This window comes from Manis pentadactyla, chromosome 2 (genome assembly GCF_030020395.1).
Source record: "Manis pentadactyla isolate mManPen7 chromosome 2, mManPen7.hap1, whole genome shotgun sequence".
NCBI classification, from domain to species: domain Eukaryota; kingdom Metazoa; phylum Chordata; class Mammalia; order Pholidota; family Manidae; genus Manis; species Manis pentadactyla.
The window spans coordinates 84,066,464-84,088,900 of NC_080020.1; the positions used below are offsets into that span (position 1 = coordinate 84,066,464).

Here is a 22,437-nt window from a genome sequence, read left to right on the forward strand (position 1 = left end):
CAAGAGCTGATTCTTTGAGAAAATAAACAAAATAGGTAAACCCCTCTCCAGACTTACTAAGAGAAAAATAGAATCTACACACATAAACAGAATCAGAAATGATAAAGGAAAAATCATGATGGACAGCACAGGAATACAAAAAATTATTAGAGAATACTATGAAAATCTATATGCTAACAAGCTGGATAACCTAGAAGAAATGGACAGCTTTCTAGAGAAACACAACTTTCCAAGACTGACCAAGGAAGAAACACACCAATTACCAGCAATGAAATTGAATCAGTAATCAAAAAGGTACCCAAGAACAAAACCCCTGGTCCAGATGGATTCACCACTGAATTTTATCAGACATATAGAGAAGTCATAATACCCATTCTCCTTAAAGTTTTCCAAAGAATAGAAGAGGAGGGAATACTTCCAAACTCATTCTATGAAGCCAGCATCACTCTAATACCAAAACCAGCAAAGGCCCCACCAAAAAAGAAAATTACAGACCAATATCCCTGAAGAACATAGATGCAAAAATACTCAATATATTAGCAAACTGAATTAAAAAATACATCAAGAGGATCATACACCATGATCAAATGGGATTCATCTCAGGGATGCAAGGATAATACAACATTCGAAAATCCATCAACATCATCCTCACAAAAACCACATGATCATCTCCATAGATGCTGAAAAAGCATTTGACAAAATTCAACATCCATTCATGATAAAAACTCTCAACAAAATGGGTATAGAAGCAAGTACCTCAACATAATAAAAGGCCATATATGACAGTCCCACAGCCAACATCATACTTAACAGCGAGAAGCTGAAAGCTTTTCACCTAAGATCGGGAACAAGACAGGGATGCCCACTCTCCCCACTTTTATTCAACATAGTACTGGAGGTCCTGGCCACAGCAATCATACAAAACAAAGAAATAAAAGGCATCCAGATTGGTAAAGAAGAAGTCAAACTGTTACTATTTGCAGATGACATGATACTGTACATAAAAAACCCTAAGGAGTCCACTCCAAAACCCTACAAGTTATAGCAAATAAACCAACAGAGAAGATTAAAATGGAGTAACAAAAAATATTCAGTGTTAATCCAAAAGAAAATAGAAGAGGGAAAAAAAGCATATAGGAAAGACTGAAACAAATAGCAAGATGATACATTCAAACCCAGCCGTATCAACAATCACATTAAATGTAAATAGTTAAGATACTCTCAATTAAAAAGGAGAGTGTGTCAGAGTGGATGAAAAAAGCAAGACCCAACTATATGCAGACTTAAGAAACACACTTGAAATATAAAGACATAAAAAGGGTTAAAACTAAAAGAACAGGGAGAAACATACTTTGCTGATATCAGTTGTATTAGTTTCCTATTTTAGCAACAATTTACTACAAGTTTAGTGACTTAACACAAATTTATTCTTTTACAGTCCTGAGGTCAGAAGTCCAAATGAATATTAAGGGGTTAAAATCAAGGTGTCAGCAAGACTACATCATTCTGTAGGCACTGGGAGAAAATATTCCTTATCTTTTCCAGCTTCTAGAGGCAATGGGTATTCCTCTGCTCCTGGGCACATCAGCCCAGTCTCTGCTTCTGTTGTCACATTGCCTTCTTCTCTTTTGATCCTTACGCTTCCCTTGTATAAGATTCTTGTGATTCCATTTAGGGTTCACACAGATAATCAAGTCTCAATAAATTTAAAAGAATGAAGGTCATAAAGTGTATGTTCTGTGATACCAATGGAGTTAAATCAGAAATTAATAACAGAAGGACCTTTGTAAAATCCTGAGATATTTGGAAACTAAATAGCACACTGTTAAATAACCAGTTGATCACAAGAAATAATTGAAAGGGAAATTAGAAAGTATTTATAACTGAAGTAAAATGAAAATACAACATAGCAATATTATGAGATGTCACAAAAAGAGGGATGGGAATTAGAGTACTAAATGCCTATATTAGAAATGAAGAACACTATCAAATCAATGACATCACTCTAGAAAAAGAAGAGTGAATGAAATTCAGAGTAAACCACAGACAGGAAATAGTAAAGAATAAAGTAGTGGTAAAGCAGAAATAAATGAAATAGTAAACAAAAAGAACAGAGAAAGTCAGTGAAACCAACAGCTGGTTCTTTGAGATCGATAAAATTCATAAAACTCTGAATGAAATGAGGAAAAAGAAGACATAAATTACCAATATCACAAACAAGATAGTTAACATCATTATATAGTTTACGATATAAGAAAGATAATAAGGGAATATTATGAACATCTTTTTGCCAAATATTCAGCAACTTAGATGAAATGGACAAAGTCCTTCAAAGGTACAAATTACTAGAAATGGGCAACCTGAATAATAATGTATCTATTAAATAAATTGCATTTGTAGTTTAAAACTTCCCCTCCTAAAGCCAAACAAATCAATAAACAAGAAAATCTCTAGGCCTGGATGTCTTCTGGATTAGTCTGCTAGGAATACCACAAACTGGATGGTTTAAATGACATAAATTAATTTTCTTATGGTCTGGAGGCAAGAAGTCCAAGATCAAGATGCTAGAAAATTTGATTTCTGGTGAGACCTTTGTTTGTGGCTTTCAGACAGCTGCTTTCTCACAGTATATTTCTTGCGTGTGTGGAGAGTTCTGGTGTCTCTTCCTTCTTTTATAAAGACACTAATCCTATTATATTAGGATTTCAACATAAGAATTTGGGCGAAACACAGTTCAGTCCATAACACCTTCCATGGTGAATTCTACCAAACATTTAAGAAAGAAATAATACCAGTTTTCCACAAACTCTTCCAAAAAAATTGAAGATGAGAAAATACTTCTCGACTCATAATGAGTTTCAGTATTTTAGTGACGCAGTAGAGAAATGATACTTAGTATGCATAACCCGGAAAAATATTTTAATTGTCTATTTCCAGGCATAGGAAATCAAAACTGATTTACAGATGAAGGTCATAGTTCCTTAATTAGTTTTGTGATAGTTATTTTTAGCAAAGAAGGAAATTTTAGCATTCCCCTTTTTGGTCTTGCTGGGTTAATTTTTATACCTAGAAAATTCTTAAATACCTCTGAGATTCTCTCATGGTTTTATAAGACATTTTTATATTACAATGTTTTGTTAGGTTTCATAACATCTAATTCTAGATATAAATAATGCTTGCAACAGAACTTGTAAGAAAATAATCTTTTCATTTTCTCATATGTACTTTCATGGGATTTGATGTAAACTGCTTATATGATTTATAATTTACTACAAATATTTTCAAACTAATGACATTTGTCTCTTTCATCTTTTTGTATGTAGATACCATTGTAATTGAGTTAATGGATGAAATACTGTTTCATAATATAATATATCTCTATTCTGGAATGTTGACTGGATTCACTGTTAACCCGTATTCTTCCACGTTTTCAAATAAGGATGATTGTTTTATTTTGTTCATTCCCTCATTTCAGAAAAAATGAAGATGAATAAAATATCTCTTGCTAACATTAACCGTAGAAACATTTTTGGAGAGAATTCACTGTATAAGGCTACTCTGCACAATGATATTGCTCTTGTTCGCCATTATATTAAAAAAGGTGGAAATGTTAACCAACCAAGTTATGCTGGTAAGTTGGGGTTATCACCCACAGTTACCTTGTGAGTGGTTTGTAGTTTCAGCTGTCACTCCTATAGAAGTATGGCAAAGTGGGCCTAAGGCAAGTCTCAAACAGAAAGCTTCCAAATGATTTTCCTGATTAGGTAACTCTTCACCATCATCCCCCAGAGAGATAGTAAATTGGGAGGGGAGGGGCAGGGAAAGAGCATTATATTTCACCTTCAAAGATTATGTCTGCCTGGGGCTTACTAGTTGGGCCATGTGCAGTGATTTGGGGTTCCTGGCACTGGCTTGCTGGATTTACATTGGCATTGACTATGAGACTCAGCTTTGAATGGAAGACAAATGAGGTCAAAAGCTGAAAGAAACTGATGGTATACTGGGCTGTGGGGAAATTGATGATAGATGTACAGTAGAGGCAATGGCTGGGAAAATGGAGAGAAGAGTGTATGGGGTAGAGAGTGTGGGGCAGGGAGCTCAGAAAGACCAGTTTTCCTGTAAGGCTGGATCTCTGGTAGTCTTCCCTGTGGGGAGAACCTGACATGTCCTGGAGAGGAATTATTCCTTAAAGGCACTTTATACTTCAGGCACTGAGCAGTACAAGGCCAGTATGGGTAGTGCTTTTGTGTGTACATACTTCTATTGTTTCCAGATTTTCTCAATTTATGAAACAGTGCAAAAAGTCTTATGGTGCACAGAGATCAACAATATAATCCATAGAGAATCAGGTGATTATAAGTGTACTCCTACTGTTATGGAAAACCTGGATTGGATTGCTGTCGGAAGAACCAAGCAGCACTCAGAGGTCTTGGAGGGTGGAGGTTTATTTCATGCTGGCAGGTTCAGAGGGGAGTAATCTCCAAAGGTCTGAGCCCCAAGTACAGCAAGGTCATGCCTTTTACACATTTACTACAAAACTAGGGGGAAGTTAGTACCCCGAAACCGTTGCAGTGGGAGCTATTAAGTCACTATAGGTGTATTCAGGAAGCCAGTTATATTTTAATCTATTTCTGTAAAGGTAACCCAGATACTGTATTATCAACTAATGGGCTTTGATGACTATGATCAACAAGGCTGTTCCATACCACTGAGTCCTGGTGGGGGGGAATACATTGTTACATTGTTTCAATCCCAAGCACCCAAGTACCTGTGATTCCTCTACATTCCTGAAGTCTGTTTAACAGACACCCTGTTTCCTTGGCTTCCTTGGCTTCCCACCACACCTTCCAAGAGGGGGAGGGATTTGAGAACTTTTTGGGTATTTCCTCATCACTAGTACTTACTTTTGCAAGGTCTGGGTTTATGATATAGTCAGGGTTTTAACAGACTCTTGTTCTAACTTCCATACTCAGGTCAACATGGTCTTATAACCCCAACCTTGGATCCTTATTTACTAGCTAATGCACTGGCTTACTTGATTTTGAGAGAGAGATGGGTCTTTCTGCTAGTCTTTATCTGCCCCTTAAGTTCAGGAGTAGCTCTAATATGCAGCTAACTTGATGTTATGGATTTCCCAAGAATCTCTTAGCATGTTTCTTTTCATTAGCTCTTTTCTGTGCCATTGTTAACGTCCTTGGTGGCTGTTTCCTGCTTGTCTTCAGCCAGTTAATGTACACCTTCGCCTCAGTGTCCCAGGTGCTTCTGTGACCTTCATGGATTCTTTATTCTTGCCATATTTTCCTGGCTTTTTGAACTCTTATTCTCTGCTTTTCTTTCGTCTTTGCACCTTACCTTTGATCTTTACTTCTGGCTACCACATCCCATTGTGTTTGTAAACAGTTGTCTTAAAACCATTTTCATCAGCATCCCATGCAGTATTTTTTTAAAATGCAACGCATTCTTTACTTCCCCCTGCCTCCGCCCACCAACACACACACACTTTCTCACAGTAGAAATCTGTCTTTAAAACCTGGATATTTGCATTTTAGTAAGTTCCACCAGGTGATTTTTATTCTTAATACTGGTAAAGAACTACTGGCAAGAGGAGTATGACCTCATGTAACATATCAGTTCAGTCGTGTTACAGTCAGTAGTGAGTTTTTAGAGCAAGTTGCCTGTGTGCCAGATGCTGTGAAAACAAAAAGATAAATATCTACTAGAACATGCTGACTTAAATATATTTTATTTTGTGAGACAATCCAAAAAAGGCTGTATCTTTTGAGAAATAAAGCATTATAATAACAGACCAAGGGTCTTTTCATAGGTAACATTTGAATTTTCTAAGTCCTCACTTAGATTTATGGTATCTTTGTCTTTGATTTAAAAAAACCAATTGCAGTAATTCTTAACCTATCAAAAACTAAGGTGACAACCAGGAAGTAGACTGAAAAGAACTCTGAATACCCAAAATAGGTCTTGTAAAGCTTCTTTGATAAAACCCTCTCAGACTAATGCCTTGAGCATTATTTTACACAAAGTACTGACTCCTAAGCCTATGAAAACTTGGAACTAAAAAGAAAGGTTGGCACAGGCCAGGGTATTGATAATAGCAAGGAGTTTAAGCCAACAGCAAGCAAAAGACAGACAAAAACATTAAAATGAGAGGCAAGGAGAGGGATTAAAGATGGTGGCGTGAGAGGTGAGACAGAAACTTCCTCCCAAAACCACATGTAATATGAAAATATAGCAAATACATCAAATCTTGAAAGAGCAACAGGAAAGAAGGCTGTGGCAGACTGTCTACAACTGGGGAAACCAGCAGACTTCAAGGAAAAGGGTAACATTCCAAAGCCATGATCCAGCAGGACCCAAGTCCTTCCCCCAACCCAGCTCACCAGAGGGAGGAAGAGAAACAGAGCAGGGAAGGGGTGGAGGCCCAGGTCTTCTGAACACCCAGCCCTGGAGATGTGCTCTGGGAGAACAAACCTACATTACATGGTGCTCTGGAGATTAGTGGGATCTGAAAGCTAAGACAGGAGGATTACTTGGAGAGACTGAGATTCCAGCCACTTGTGGAAAACAGGGATCCACATCTGGCTTCACTGGAAAAAAAGAAAGGCAGGCAGTCTAAGAGACTTCCTAACAGAAGGCTGCTAAAGGGGCAAGGATTGCACAGAACTTACTTCTCAGGAGAAATGACAGGTGGACAAAATTGGGCACACTCTGCCCAGCAGGTTGAGAACTTTCAGGAGCTTCAGGTGCTCCATCCCCCTGACTGGCTTCACTGCTCCAAGGCTCCCCACGGTAATATGCAGCCTGTTGCACCTTCTGTTTGGTGGCCACCACCATGCGACAGGCCAACCAGAGGGCAGCCCCACCTATGGCAGCTACAAGTGCAAAGCATAGAGGCTTTGCTGTGTGTGCTCAGCCCACTAGCCTTGGCAGTGGAGACAGGCACTGCAGCCAGGAAGGAACGCTTTGCTCCCAACAGGCACCAATGCCTCTCCCTTGCAACACTTGCCATCACTCCAGGGACTGAGCAGCTGAAGAGAGTAGAGCTTCTAGGCACTAGAGGGTGCCATCTACAAATATGAAATGTTAAAGGAACCTGGTTCAAACCAAAATCCCACAAACAACAGAAAGAGGGCCAAGTGAAACTGTACTCCTCAATCTTCCTGAAAAAGATTTCAAAATAAAAATCATAAACGTGCTCATGGAGTTACAGAAAAATATTCAAGAGCTAAAGGATGAATTCAAGAATGAGATACAAACATTAAAGAATACAGTATCTGAAATGAAACATACAGTGGAGGGATTTAAAAAAGCAGACTAGATGAAGTAGAGAAGACAGTAAATGAAATAGAAATTAAATAATAAGAATACAAAGAAGCTGAGGCAGAGAGAAACAAAAGGATCTCTAGGAATGAAAGAATATTGAAAGAACTGTTTTACCAATCCAAATGGAACAATATTCGCATTACAGGGGTATCAGAAGAAGAAGAGAGAGAACAAGGGATTAAAAAATGTCTTTGAAAAGGTAACTGCTGAAAACTTCCCCAATCTCTCTCTCATGCCGTGGAGGTGCACAGATCTCCCAGTATAAGGGACCCAAGGAAGACAACACCAAGACATATAGTAATTAAAATGGCAAAGATCAAGGATAAGGACAGACTATTAAAAGGAGCCAGAGAGAGAAATAAGATCACATACAAAGGAAAGCCCATCAGGCTATCATCAGACTTCTCAGCAGATACCTTACAGGCCAGAAAGGAGTGGCATGATGTATTTAATGTAATGAAGCAGAAGGGTCTCAAACCAAGAATACTTTATCCAGCAAGATTATCTTTTAAATTTGAAGGAGGGATTAAATAATTTTGAGAAGTGAAAGCTGAGAGAATTTACCTCCCACAAACCATCTCTACAGTGTATTTTGGAGGGACTCCTATAGATGGAAGTGTTCCTAAGGCTAAATAGTTATCACCAGAAGAAATAAAACCACAGTAAAGAAAGTAGATCAATTAATTACTAAGAAGATGCAAAATTAAGTCAACCATCCCCAAAGTCAGTCAAGGAAAAGACAAAGAGTGCAGAATATGATACCTAATATATAAAGAAGGGAAGAAGAAGAGAAAGAAAAAAAAACCCTTAGATTGTGTTTGTAAAAATATACTGAGTTAAATTAGACTGTTAGTAAGGAAGTTACCCTTGAACCTTTGGTAACCACAAATCTAAGGCCTGCAATGGCAATAAATACATGCTTACTGCTAATCACCCTAAATGTAAATGGTCTGAATGCACCAATCAAAAGACACAGAGTCAATGAATGGATAAAAAACAAGACGTGTCTGTATTCTGCCTATCAGAGACTCACTTCAAACCCAAAGACATACCCAGACTAAAAGTGAAGGGATGGAAAAAGATATTTCATGCGACTAATAGAAAAAAGTTTCAGTACTTGTATCAGACAAAATAGACTTCAAAACAAACAAAGTCATGAGACAAAGAAGCACATTACATAATGATAAAGGGGTCAGTCCAACAAGAGGATATAACCATTATAAATATCTATGCACCCAGCACAGGAGATCCTACAAATCTGAAATACTAACAGTTAAAGGGGGAAATATCAATGCATTCATTTTAGGAGACTTCAGCATACCACTCACTCCAAACAACAGATCAACCAGATAGAAAACAAGTAAGGAGACAGAGGCACTGAACAACACATTAGAACAGATGGACTAACAGACATCTAGAGAACACTCCACCCAAAAGCAGAAGGATACACATTTTTCTCAAGGTGCACATGGAACACTTTCAAAAATAGATAATATACTAGGCAACAAAAAGACCCTTAGTAAATTCAGAAGGATTGAAATTATACCAACCAGCTTCTCAGATCACAAAGGTATGAAATGAGAAATAAATTATGCAAAGAAAACAAAAAAGCCCACAAACCCATGAAGGCTTTACAACATGCTCCTGAGTAATCAATGGATCAATGACCAAATAAAAACAGAACAAGCAATATATGGAGACAAATGAAAATAACTCAACACCACAGAATCAGTGGGACATAGCAAAGGCCATGCTAAAAGGGAAGTATATTGCAATACTTACCTTAGGAAAGAAGAACAATCCCATATGAACAGTCTAAACTCACAGTTAATGAAACTAGAAAAAGAAGAACAAATGAGGCCCAAAGTCAGTAGAAGCGGGGACATGATAAAGATTAGTGCAGAAATAAATAAAATCGAGAAGAATAAAACAATAGAAAGAATCAGTGAGAGCAGGAGCTGGTTATTCAAGAAAATAAACAAAATAGATAAGCCCCTTCTTACTAAGAAAAAAATAGAGTCCACACACATAAACAGAATCAGAAATGAGAAAGGAAAAATCACTATGGACACTACAGAAATACAAAGAACTATTAGAGAATACTATGAAAAATTACATGCTAACAAACTGGATAACCTAGAAGAAATGGAAAACTTTCTAGAAAAAAAGAACCTTCCAAGGCTGACCCAGGAAGAAACAGAAAATCTGAACAGACCAATTACCAGCATCAAAACTGAATTGGTAATCAAAAAACTATCTAAGAACCAAATGCCTGGACCAGATGGCTTCACCACTGAATTTTATCAAACATTTAGTGAAAACCTAATACCTTTCCTCCTTAAAGTTTTCCAAAAACTAGAAGAGAAGGGAATACTTCCAAACTCATTCTATGAGGCCAGTATCACTCTAATACTGAAACCAGGCAAAGACACCACAAAAAAAGAAAATTGCAGACCAATATTCCTGATGAACATAGTTACAAAAATACTCAACAAAATATTAGCAAATTGAATTCAAAGATACATCAAAAAGATTATCCATCATGATCAAGTAGGATGGTACAGTATTTGAAAATCCATCAACATCCACCACATCAACAAAAAGAAGGACAAAAACACATGATCATCTCCACAGATCCTGAAAAAGCATTTGACAAAATTCAACGTCGATTCATGATAAAATCTCTCAATAAAATGGATATAGAGGGTGGGTACCTCAACATCATAAAGGCCATATTCAACAAACCCACAGCCAACATGGTACTGAACAGCGAGGTGCTGAAAGCTTTTCCTTTAAGATCAGCAACAGGACAAGGATGCCCACTCTCCCACTTTTATTCAACATGATTCTGGAGGTCCTAGCCATGGCAGTCAGACAACACAAATAAATAAAAGACATCCAGATTGGTAAGGAAGAAAAACTGTCACTGTTTGCAGATGACATGACACTGTACATAGAAAATCCTAAAGATTCCACCCCAAAATTACTAGAACTAAAAACTGAATTCAGCAATGTTGCAGGATACAAAATTAATACACAGAAATCTGTTGCATTCCTATATAGTAACAATGAACTAGCAGAAAGAGAAATCAAGAAAAAATTCCATTCACACTTGCATCAAAAAGAATAAAATACCTAGGAATAAACCTATCCAAGGAAGTGAAAGACCTGTATCATGAAAACTACAAGAAACTCATGAGAGAAATTAAAGAAGATGCTAGTAAATGGAAATGCATCCCATCGTCATGGATAGGAAGAATTAATATTGTCAAAATGGCCATCCTGACTAAAGCAATCTACAGATTCAATGCAATCCCTATCAAAATACCAACAAACTAGAACATATAGTTCTGAAATTCATATGGAACCACAAAAGACCCTGAATAACCAAACCAATCCTGAGAAGGAAGAATAAAGCAGGGGGTATTATGCTCCCCGACTTAAAGCTCTACTACAAAGCCACAGTAATGAAGACAATTTGGTACTGGCACAAGAAGAGAATCATAGTCAATGGAACAGAATAGACAGCCTAGATATAAACTCAAGCATATATGGTCAATTAATACACAATAAAGGAGCCATGGACATACAATGGGGAAATGACAGCCTCTTCAACAACTGTTGTTTGCAAAACTGGACAGCTACATGAAAGAGAATGAAACTGGGTTATTGTCTATCTCCATACACAAAAGTGAACTTGAAAAGGATCAAAGACCTGAATGTAAGTCATGAAACCATAAAACTCTTAGAAGAAAACATAGGCAAAAGTCTCTTAAATATAAACATGAGCTGCTTTTTCCTCAATACATCTCCTCGGGCAAGGGAAACAAAAGCAAAAATGAACAAATGTGACTACATCAAGCAAAAAAGCTTCTTTACAGTAAAGGACACCATCAGCAGAACACAAGGCATCCTACAATATGGGAGAACATATTTGTAAATGATATATCCAACAAGGGGTTAACATCCAAAATATATAAACAACTCACATGCTTCAACACCGAAAAATCAAGTAACCTGATTAAAGAATGGGTGGAGGACACTTCTTCAAAGAAGAAATTCAGATGGCCAACAGGCACATGATAAGATGCTCCTATCGCTAATTATCAGGGAAATGCAAATTAAAACCAAAATGAGATATCACCTAACACCAGTTAGGATGGCCAATATCCGAAAGACAAGGAACAACAAATGCTGGTGAGGATGTGGAGAAAGGGGATCCCTGCTACACTGTTAGTGGGAATGTAAATTAGTTCAACCATTGTGAAAAGCAATATGGAGGTTCCTCAAAAAACTAAAAATAGAAATAACATTTGACCCAGGAATTCCACTCCTAGGAATTTACCCAAAGAAAACAAAATCCCAGATTCAAAAAGACATATGCACCCCTATGTTTATTGCAGCACTATTTATAATAGCCAAGATATGGAAGTAACCTAAATTTCCATCAGTAGATGAATGGATAAAGAATATGTGGTTCATATACACAATGGAATATTATTCAGCCTTAAGAAGAAAACAAATCCTGCCATTTGTAACAGCGTGGATGTAGCTATACGGTATTATGCTCAGTGAAATAAGGCAGACAGGGAAAGACAAGACCTAATGATTTCCCTTATTTGTGGAGTATAACAACAAAGCAAAACTGAAGGAACAAAACAGCAGCAGACTCATAGACTCCAGGAAAGGACTAGTGGCTACCAAAGGAGAGGGGTGGGAAGGGTGTGTGGGGAGCGATGAGTAAGGGGACAGAGGGGAAGTATTATGGTTAGTAAACATGGTGTGGGGGGGCTCACAGGGAAGACAGTGTAGCACAGAAAGACAAGTAGTGACTCGGTGGCATCTTACTACACTGGGGCACAGTGACTTCATTGGGGTATGGGGTGGACTGGATAATATGGGTGAATGTAATAACTACGATGTTTATCATATGAAACCTTCATAAGAGTATATATCAATGATACTGTAGTAAGAAAAAAATGAGAGGCAAAAATTTTAAGGACTATATGTAGAAGGGAGTGCACTTTATACCCCTGTGGCTATTAAAGTTGCTGCATTAGAGCATATAGCTAATATTATGATCTTGAGTCTTTATTAAAAATGTGTTAAATTATATTCTCTTTATTGGAAGTTTATAATCTTAAACCTTTACCTTTTTATTAAGGTACATACAATAAGTTGCACAAATCTTACTGTACAACTTGATGAATTTTCATATGTGTATATACTCATGTAACCATCACCCAGGTACATTCTCACTAATTCTTTTTCCCTTTCACCTGTTTCACCCATTCCCCCCACCCCTCTCTTCTAGAGCAAACATCAGGCTATTCTCTGTGTTCACGAGTATAAAGAGATTTCCTCTAAGATGGTTAAATTTTTAAAAGAAAAAAAAATACTGCTTAAGGCAGTACTCCCAACCTGCAGACCTAGGAGATAATAAAAGATCTGTTGTAAAATGTACCCCATCTTTATTTTGTAGGAGTAATTTTATAACACAGGAGTAACCTTTAGGAAAAGGGAAGTTATTTGTTACATTTGATTTCTGTCTGCATTATGTAGTCATTTCCACCATCTGTATTGGCTCTCTGCAGAATAAAGGTCCTTCTGGCTTTCTTGATGCTGGGCATTTCAACCCTGAGACTGATAACTCTTCACCACTGTGTCATCCTTGCTTAGGTCTCAGTTAAAGCAGCACTCATTTTTACACTTGCACCTTGTCTTTGAGAATTTTCTGTAGTAAATTTAAAATATGAAACTGGCCTTCCACTTTACATTTACCTTATCTTTTGGTCATTTTGAACTTAGGGAAAACAAACGAATCCTAAATTACAGTAATTTCTCATCCCTATAGCAGCCATTTTTGTCCCTTTTAGGAAACTAAGTTTTACTGCAGTTCAGGCAAAACTTAAGTAAGAAAAGGAAGTTTCCTGGGAGTTAAATCATCATCTGTATTCCAAAGCTAATAACTTTTAGATTTATGATACTTCAGTTTTCATCCCTCCAAACCTGAATCTGTCGCAGATAATCAAGTTAACCAGTGCACATACATTCATAAGCAAATTTTCACTGATCTACAGGTCCCACAACCGAACTAACTGTGAGTTAATACTTTTTTATCAGAAATAGTACTTTGGGGGAGGAATCCATTTACCTAATACTGGATTCTATATAATTGTTTTAATCACATACTGTTGTGAAGGAGAAATGTTCGTGTGTGTGTCTCCTCTACTCACACAACAATTCTGACATCAGACATGTGGGTTTTCGACACATCAAGCAATTCTCTGACAACGGCTGGGTGTCCTGCAGTTCAGTTAAATTCTGACACTAACCCATATTAACACAGACCTCACTGGTTAAGGGCCCAGTCCCACCTAACCTGACCCCAACTTCAGGTACCAATTGAAAGTAGTAGGTTCCTAGCTTACCCACAACTTCTGTTCAGCTTGACTACAAATTGGAGTTTCCCTCAACCTACTTTTAGATTTGATTATTTCCTAGAATAGCTCATGGAACTCAGGGAAACACTTTCTTATGTTTATGAGTTTATTATATAGTAAACATTATGGATATACAGATGAATGGCCAGATGAAGAAGAATCATAGAGCAAGGTCTGAAAGGGTCCCAAGCACATGAGTTTCTGTCTCTGTACAGTTACAGTGTGTTACCCTTCCGGCATGTAGGCATGTTCACAATCTGGAACAGCTCTGCAAACCCCATTCTTTTGGGATTTTTATGAAGGCTTCATCATGAAGGCATAATGGATTATTGCCTCTGCCTCCTCTCTAGAAATTGGGGTAGGGGGGCACATGTGGAGCTGAAAGTTCAAACTCTTTAATCATGGCTTAATCCAGTGACCAGCCCCCATCTAGGAGCCCACCAGAAGTTGCCTCACTAGAACAAAAGACACTTTTGTCACCCAGGAAATTCCAAGGGAATTTCACAGCTGTGTGTCAGATGTGACTCTCAGGAAGTTAGAAAGGTCTTGGGGGTTCTGTATCAGGAACTGGGGTCAAAGACTAATTATTAGACTAAAAGATTCTCCTAGCATCCCTGTCAACAAAGGTTCGTTTTAGGAACTCTGCCTGGAACTAGGAGGGAGAGACCAGTATGTATTTCTTACTCTTTCATATCTTTTCATCTATAAATCTGTATATCCACTCATCCATCTTTATGTTGATACATTTCAAGGAAAGTTGTAGACATTAGTACATTTTTCTGCTAACCACCACAGGATTAATATCATTAACTAGAGTTCAATAATTACTTCTTTTTTTTTTTGAGGTAAAATTTTCACACAGTGAAATGCCAGATCTTAAATATGCCATTTAATGAATTTTGACAAATACATTCATCTGTGTAACTCAAATCTCTACACATAACAATACTGCCATCATCCCAGAAACTTTCCTTCATGCCTCTTATAGTCACTCCCCATCTCCACTCTATGGAAGCCACTAGTTTTCTGATATTTTTCACCGTAGATTAGTTTTGCCTCCTCAATATTTCAATAGTAGGTATGATCTTAGCTGTAGGTTTTTGTAGCTGCTCTTTATCATTTTGAAGAATTTATTCCTAGTTTGCTGAAGTTTTTTTTTTTATCAGAATGGATGCTTGGTCATGCTTTCTCTTTTTGTATATTGCTAGGCTCTATTTGCCATTGTTTTTAAACGATTTTTGCATCTGTGATCATGAATAATATTGGCCTGTAATTTTCTTTTTATTGTATTGTTTTTGTCTGGTTTTGGTATCAGGTTTTGCTAATAATATCTTAAGGATTTTTTTTGTATCTATGTTCATAAGTAACATTGGTCTATGATTTTCTTGTAAAGTCTTTGGTTTTGGAATCAGAACTATGCAGACCACATCAAATAAGTTAAGTATTTTCTCCTCTTCTGTTGTCTGAAAGAGTTTCTGTAAGATGGGGATTTTTCTTCCTTAAATATTTGACAGAACTTAAGAGTGAAACTGTCTGGGCCTGTAGTTTTCTGTGTGGGAAGATTTTTATTCTTTAGTAGAGGTGGGCTATTCAGATTTTGTTTCATCTTGTGTTAGTTTTTATAAGTTGGATCTTTCAAGAGATTTGTCCTTTTCATCTAAGTCAGAATTTATTGGTATAAAATATAATACTCCTCTCTTATCCTTTTTATATCTGCAGATCTTTAGGAATATTTTATCATTCATTACTAATATTGCTCATTTCCTTCTTCCCTTTCTTCCCTTTTCTTCTAACTTTCTCCTTCCTTCCCTAGTTTAAGCTAGATTAACAATTTTATTGATTTTTTCCCCCCAAAGAACTAACTTCTGGCTTTTCAATTTGTCTCTAGTATCTGCTTGAAATTCTATTAATATCTATTCTTTTTCTCACTTCTACTTATTTCTGCTATTCTTTGTTCTTTCTCTAGCTTCTAGAGGTTGAAACTGAAGTCACAGATTTGTGTACCTTCTCTATCATAAGCATTTAAAACTTTAAATTTTCCTTTAACTACTGCTGCTGCTTCATCCTACAGATTCTAATATGTTGTTTTTTTCATTATCATTCAGTGTGAAATACTTTTAATTTCTTGTATGATTTATTCCTTGACCCCAGGATTATAACAGAAGTTGTTTAATTTTTTTAATATTTGAGATTTGTCCAGATGTCTTTCTGTTATTGATTCTAATTTAATTCCATTTTGGTTAAAAGATACACTTTCTAATGAATTTGATCCTTTTACATTTATTGAGAATTGGCTTAATACCTATTATTTGCTCTTTCATGGTGGATATCTCTTTTGCACTTGAATGTTTTTTCCTTCAGTTTTATGTTATGTTATATAAATGCCAATTAGATGAAAGTGGTTGATAATGTTCAGATCATCTATCTTTACTCATTTTTTTGTCTAGTTGATCTGTCATTTTCTTGAGAGGGGAGTTGAAATATTTACAGCTATGATTGTGGAGTTATCCATTTCTCCCTTTAATTCTGTCAGTTTTTGCTTCTTGTATTTTGATGTTCTGTTATTAGGTACCTCCACAGTTGTAATTGTCATGTCTTATGATAAATTGACCTTTTAATTATTATGAAATATATCTCTCTTTGTCTATGGCAATATACTTTGTCTTGAAGTCTAAATATAGTATTAATATTAATAGACATCCTAGCCTTATATTTCTTATCTATTTGCTAAATCTTTTTCCATCCTTTTATTTTTAGCCTATCTATGGCTTTATATTTAAAATGTGTTACTTATAGACAATGTATGTTTTCTCTCCTTGCAGCCATCTGTTATTCATTCCTTTCATTGTATTTTTCATTTCAGATGCTGTATTCTTCAGCTCTGAGTGGTTGTTTTTCAGTTATTCTGTCTCTTTGTTGAAGTCCTCCCTGAGATCAATACTTTTCCACAGATCAATGAGCACATTTATGACTGTTCCTTTGAAATCTTTTATCAAATAGATTGGTGATCTCTGTTTCATTTGGCCCTGTTTGTAGTGTCTTGTCCTGTAGTTTTCTTTGGAACATATTCATCTGCCTCCTCATTTTATCAGGGCTTCTGTGTTTCTTCCTTTGTATTAGATAGATCTGCTATGCCTCCTGGTCTAGAGAGTAGTGGTTTTATGAAAAAAGCATCCTGTGGTGCCCAGAAGCTCAAGACTCTACTTATTCCCCAGTGTTTGGTTCTCCAGTTGGAGCTCCAGTTCTTGTTGGTAGGCTAGGGAGCGCCTGTCTTTCTGCCTGTTTGCCAGCTCTGGCTGATCTCTGTCAGTAGAGGTTGGCAGCTTGCCTCAGCCAGCCCTTTGTGAGCCGAGAAGCAGTGCTTGTGCTGGGATTGTTGTGAGTGGAGCGACCCTCTGCCTGCACTGCAGTGATGGTGACACTGCTGGACTGATGGAGGTGTGTGGGTGGGGTGCATAAGGGAGCTTGTCATGGTGTTGGGCCTACATTGAGGTGGAAGGAGTGCTCAGAGGTGGCTCCCATTGGTACCTCCCAGTTAGGCTGAGAGAGGGCAGCAAGAGTCGCAAAACCTCCCTCTGCCTGCAAGGCAGCAAAGTTTCCCTCTCCCTCCACCTGCCAGGCAGCAAACTCTGACAGCTGCTGGGCCAAGCCAAGCCGGTGGGGCAGGTGAGCTGGGAAGGGCCTCAGGTCTGAGCTGTCAGAGGGGAATGGCATGTTTGGTGCTCCTGTGAATGTTGGACCAGTTAGGCTGAGGAGGTGCCAGGGAATTGTCCACCTGCCTTTTCTCCTATGGAGAGAACTCCCATCCAACCCTTGCCCCTCTGGCACCCTTCCTACTGCTGGCTGCTCGTAAATCTTTCAAACTGCTGCCTCTGCTTTGGGTTTCATTGGGAACACAGAAGTATGCCTGTTCTCCACAACTGACAGGAGTCTTGGCCTCTCAGAGTGCTACAACTCTCCCTGGTGTCCAGCCCCATTAATCACCAAAGCCCAATGCAATGTGGACTCGTGTTCCCAGAGCAGATCTCCAGGGCCAGGTGTGCAGAGTTTTTGAGTGCTTATCTCCTCCCCACTCCATTCCTCTCCTCCTTCCACTTTTGGACTGGGATGGGGGATGGGCTTGGGTCTTCATGAATCATGGCCCTGTCACTTTACCCTTCTCTGTGTGGTCTTCTGTTCTCTGCCAGGTGTAGGTGGTCTGTTCTGCAGTCTTCAGGTCACTTGCAGGATTAGTTGTAGTTAATGTAGTTGCTTCCTTTGTGTGTGTATAGGAGGAGGTTTCCACCTTGCCTTCCTACTCTGCCATCCTTTTTCCTCCCCTACTAATTGTTTCTTGTGTGTTTCATCTGTGGGGTTTTTTTTGTTTCTTTTTTTGTCATTGTATTATTTTGTAGTGGTTACTTATTATGGTAATGATGTTAATATTTAATAGAGTTAGCCTTGTAATATTTCATAAAAGATATAAGAACACTGAATACATCTCTCTTATCCTTTATGCTATAGCTGTCATATATCTATATACATTGTAAGCCCCCAAACATACTGGTTTAATTTTTGCTTCAAGCAGCTGTATATGTTTTAAGGATGTTTATAGGAAACCCTCCCCCATTAAGTATATATTCACCATTTTTGGTGCTATTCATTTCTTATGCAAGGCTTTCTAATTTATACTATTGGAAAAACTCCTTCTGTAATATTTTATGACAATGGTTCTTAACAGGGGTGATTTTTGCCTCCCAGTGGATATTTGGAAGTTTCTGGAAACATTTTTAGTTGTTACAACTGGGATAGGGTAGGGGGGTGCTACTGGCATCTAGTAGAATGTTCAGAACAACAAAAAATTAGCTCAAAATGTTAGTGCCAAGACAGAGATATCCTAGTTTATGGAAAAGGTTCTGGAAATAGTGAAATACATTTTCAGCATTCAACCTGTAGGTTTTTTACATCAGTCATGATTTATTGGAATTTAATACATATCCATAACTTATATCATTGTCTCTGGCTAAAAAAAGGAAGGATATTTATCTGGATGATTAGTTTTCTTGGAGTAGTCTGTGGTTTTTTAGCTGAACTACTATAAATAGCTTCTTCTAAATAAGGAGAAAAGAAATACTTTTGGGCTGGCTTCTGTGTTGTCCTGCATCACTTTAATGGAAGTACCTTAGGCTATAAATAAAGTTTTTTCTCCCTCTTCTCTGCAGAAAAGTAGCCTGCAACTAGCATTCTCTACAAGGTAATAATGACCCCCGCCTTACAGCCTTTTTATTTGAGGAGGAAAGGAAAAGTTTCAAATGTTTTCCTTCTTTTCTGTTTTCATGGTGTGATTATCTTGTCTCATATAATCAAAATTTATTTTTAAAGAAATACCATAAAGTTAAAGTTTTATTTTAAGGGCAAGCACAAAAAACATTAAGATGCCAAATGTAAACAAATACCATTTTCTTTTTGTACAATAGGTTGGACAGCACTTCATGAAGCCAGTGTAGGAGGATTTTATCAGATAGCAAGTGAACTACTAAAAGGTGGAGCAGATGTAAATTTCAAAGGAAGGTACCAGATCACTCCCCTACATGATGCTGTGATGAATAGACATTATAAGGTACTATGATGCTTTTGTTTGCAGAGCAAACAAATTTTCAAGTATTAAAAATCTCTGGGGCCAAGCAATAGAAAATCATACAGGAATTGCATTTCAGTTAATTCTACTAATCAGTAACCAGATTTTATAATAAAATTTTACTATAAGATTTGTTGTTCCTAATATGGTAGATGCCATTTTACATGTTACTTTTAATAACTAAAGAATATGTTTTGGTTAAACACAGTATTTTTTAAACTTGAATTTCTTTAGGACTCTCTTTGTGCTTTATAGGTTTTAGGAGATTATTTCCTTCACATAGAGTCTTATGGAATGATGTTCGGTCCTCTTAGGAGCTGTACAGCTCTGTGAACTCTAGTATCACTTTCAGAGTCACCATAAAACATGAGAAGCTTCCAGGTTTAATGATCAGCCAGTACACAACAGCACAGATAGGGCATATCCTTTCTAACGCAGAACAGTACTTCAGGAGAGTTTAGGCAGTTTTGCTTTTTGTAATGTATTACCTGCTAGAAGGTGATTATCTTTGTAGATTGTATGGAGGTCTGTGGGGAGGGAAATCTACTTGGGACTCAATTTAATGAGAAGAAGAATGCAGTCTTGGATAAGTGATGATGTGAGTCCTGTCTGGCCCATCTGCTCTCCAACTTGCCAGGGCTGACCTATCCTGAACAGGAGTCTTTTCTCCCTTTGGGTTTTTGAATTCTGAGCAATTTACTTTTTCTTCTTTTCTTTCTCAGTTCTGTCTTTACTCCACCTAGTAACTTGGCTTCAGTCAATTTCTGCTTGGCAAGCTAGAACTGACTATCTCCTATCTGGCCTTTGCAGATATGTAGCCTTTTCTTATTCCCTCAGTCATGTAAAAGGGACCAAAGACACGGGACTTTAAATCCAGAATCTAGTTTCCTTACTACTTATCTCACCCCCTCTTGCCAACTCCTATCTTCCTATGTCGCATGTACTCCTTCTCCATGGCATATCCTGACTAATGGCAGGAGAATGACAAGACAGTAGTGCAAGTCTAATGAATGGTCCTGAGAATTAAAAGCTAAAACCCAGTAGGGTGGAGTGAAGTTACAGTCTTTGTTCCCTTCCCCTTCTGTTTAGCTGGTGGGAGCCAACCAGTTACTTCACCCAGTCCCAGAGATAATTGCAAAACTCTACATCAGTACTGCACTATCTTAAGAACCAAAGCCTTGAAAATAAAAGTGAGGCAGGGCATTGTTTTGGAAGGTAGAGCAAGAGTGGTGGGAGCATCAGATTAGTTAGCATTACCTTGGGGGAAATCTCCCAGGTCAGGCAAACATGGTCAGAAAAATGGCCCATAACCTGGGTGTTGGATTGCTTCCATGCCTTAGACATCACAGGATTAGAGATGTCAGACAGGGAAGCCCTGGGAACCTGATCCTAGACTTAGCACCTGGAGAAGGTGAGCTTCTTAAACATTCCAGAGTTGAAGGAACTTGAATGTATTATCTTATAGGTATTGACAGTTATATTGGAAAGATAATAAAAGATAATACCTCTTTTATAGTGAAAAAGCCATTAAGAACACATATTGTATGATTCCATTTATTTGAAATATCCATAATAGTACAAATGTATAGAGACAGAAAGATTAGGAATGGGAGAAGGTGGGAAATGGGGAGTGAGAGATTAGGTTAAAGAGTTTCTTTTATGGGGAATGAAAACGTTTCAAAATTAGACTGTGGTTATGGTAGCCAACCCTCTTAATATACTAAAAAACATTGAATTGTGTTCTTTAAATGGGTAGATAGGGTATGTGGATTATATCTCAATAAAATTTTTAAAAATACATTTTTTTAATGTGGAAAAGGTAGAATTTGAGAATTACAGAAGATCAGCTCAGCATGGTCCCTTAGAAAATCTGGAACGAACTATCAAACACATGGTGAGAGACATTGAGAGAAAAAATATAATGATCTTTGAGAATCTTTAGGCATTACTAAGAACAAGTCATGTCAGACTAACTTTCATTCCTCTTTTATTAGGCTTGCTTTATTTAGGTGAAGGAAATAGCATGACAAATTGATGTAACCTACCACGATTTTAACAGCTTTTATTTGATGAAGTGTCCTGTGGTGTATGAGTGTATGAGATGTTGAATTGGATGTTGGTTAACAATGTTGTTAGGATTCACATATATTGAAAAATATCCCTCAGACATAGTGATTATTCATTCCACATGTCTGGAATAATCTCTCTTATGAAATTTGATTATATATCCTATTACACTATAAAAAGTCAAACCACCTCTATAGGCTGAACCACAGACTGGGTTTTGTTGTTGTTGAGAATGTTTTTAACAAATCCCAGACATCATACCATTTTACACATACATTCTTGAGCCTGTATGTCTAACAGACAAGAACACTTTTTTCATACCCATAATATCATCTCACCTAATAAAAATAAACAATTTTATACCATTTAATACCCAGTCAATATTCAAATTTCCCAGGTTATCTAAAAAATGTATTTTTGTAGCAAATTTTTGTTTGAGTCAGGATCCATCAAGGTCCATATATTGCATGTGTTTGTATATCTCTTATATTTTGAACTATAATAGCCCTTTCTATATTTTTGGGTTATTTTAATGTCTTCTAGAATGTGGATCATTTGTTCTATAGGCTTTCTAAATTCTGGAGTTGGCGGACTTTATTTTTGTGGTTCCATCTCATATTTTCTGTAAATGAATGTTTTCATGGAAAATCTATGTAAATACCACAATGGGTATTGTTATTGGATGTCATTTCTTTTAATGAAATACATACTTTTAGAAAGCAAAACAAATTGCGAGTTCGTATTGACATTTCTGTTTCAAACTTAATAACTTTATGGTTAATTTTCATTTTGTACTTGTATCTTTTTCTGTTATGCTAAACACTTGTTTCTTAATATATTAATTTAACTTATTACTTGTACAATATACTTATATTACTAGCAATATTAGTATTATTAACATTAACAATATTATTATTAACAGTGAAACTAACGATGTTTTGTGTGTGTGTGGTTCTTTTGTTTATATCCCAT

General features: G+C 37.1%; 1 protein-coding gene across 1 annotated transcript in view; it reads left to right on the forward strand.

Moving 5' to 3' along the window:
- Window positions 1-22,437, forward strand: part of ANKRD31 (ankyrin repeat domain 31) — a 166,429-nt gene that overhangs the window by 65,447 nt on the left and 78,545 nt on the right. The window contains exons 10-11 of the mRNA XM_036886106.2: window positions 3,476-3,631; window positions 19,238-19,380. Coding sequence (XP_036742001.2) covers window positions 3,476-3,631; window positions 19,238-19,380 — 299 coding nt within the window. The remainder of the gene's footprint in view (window positions 1-3,475; window positions 3,632-19,237; window positions 19,381-22,437) is intronic.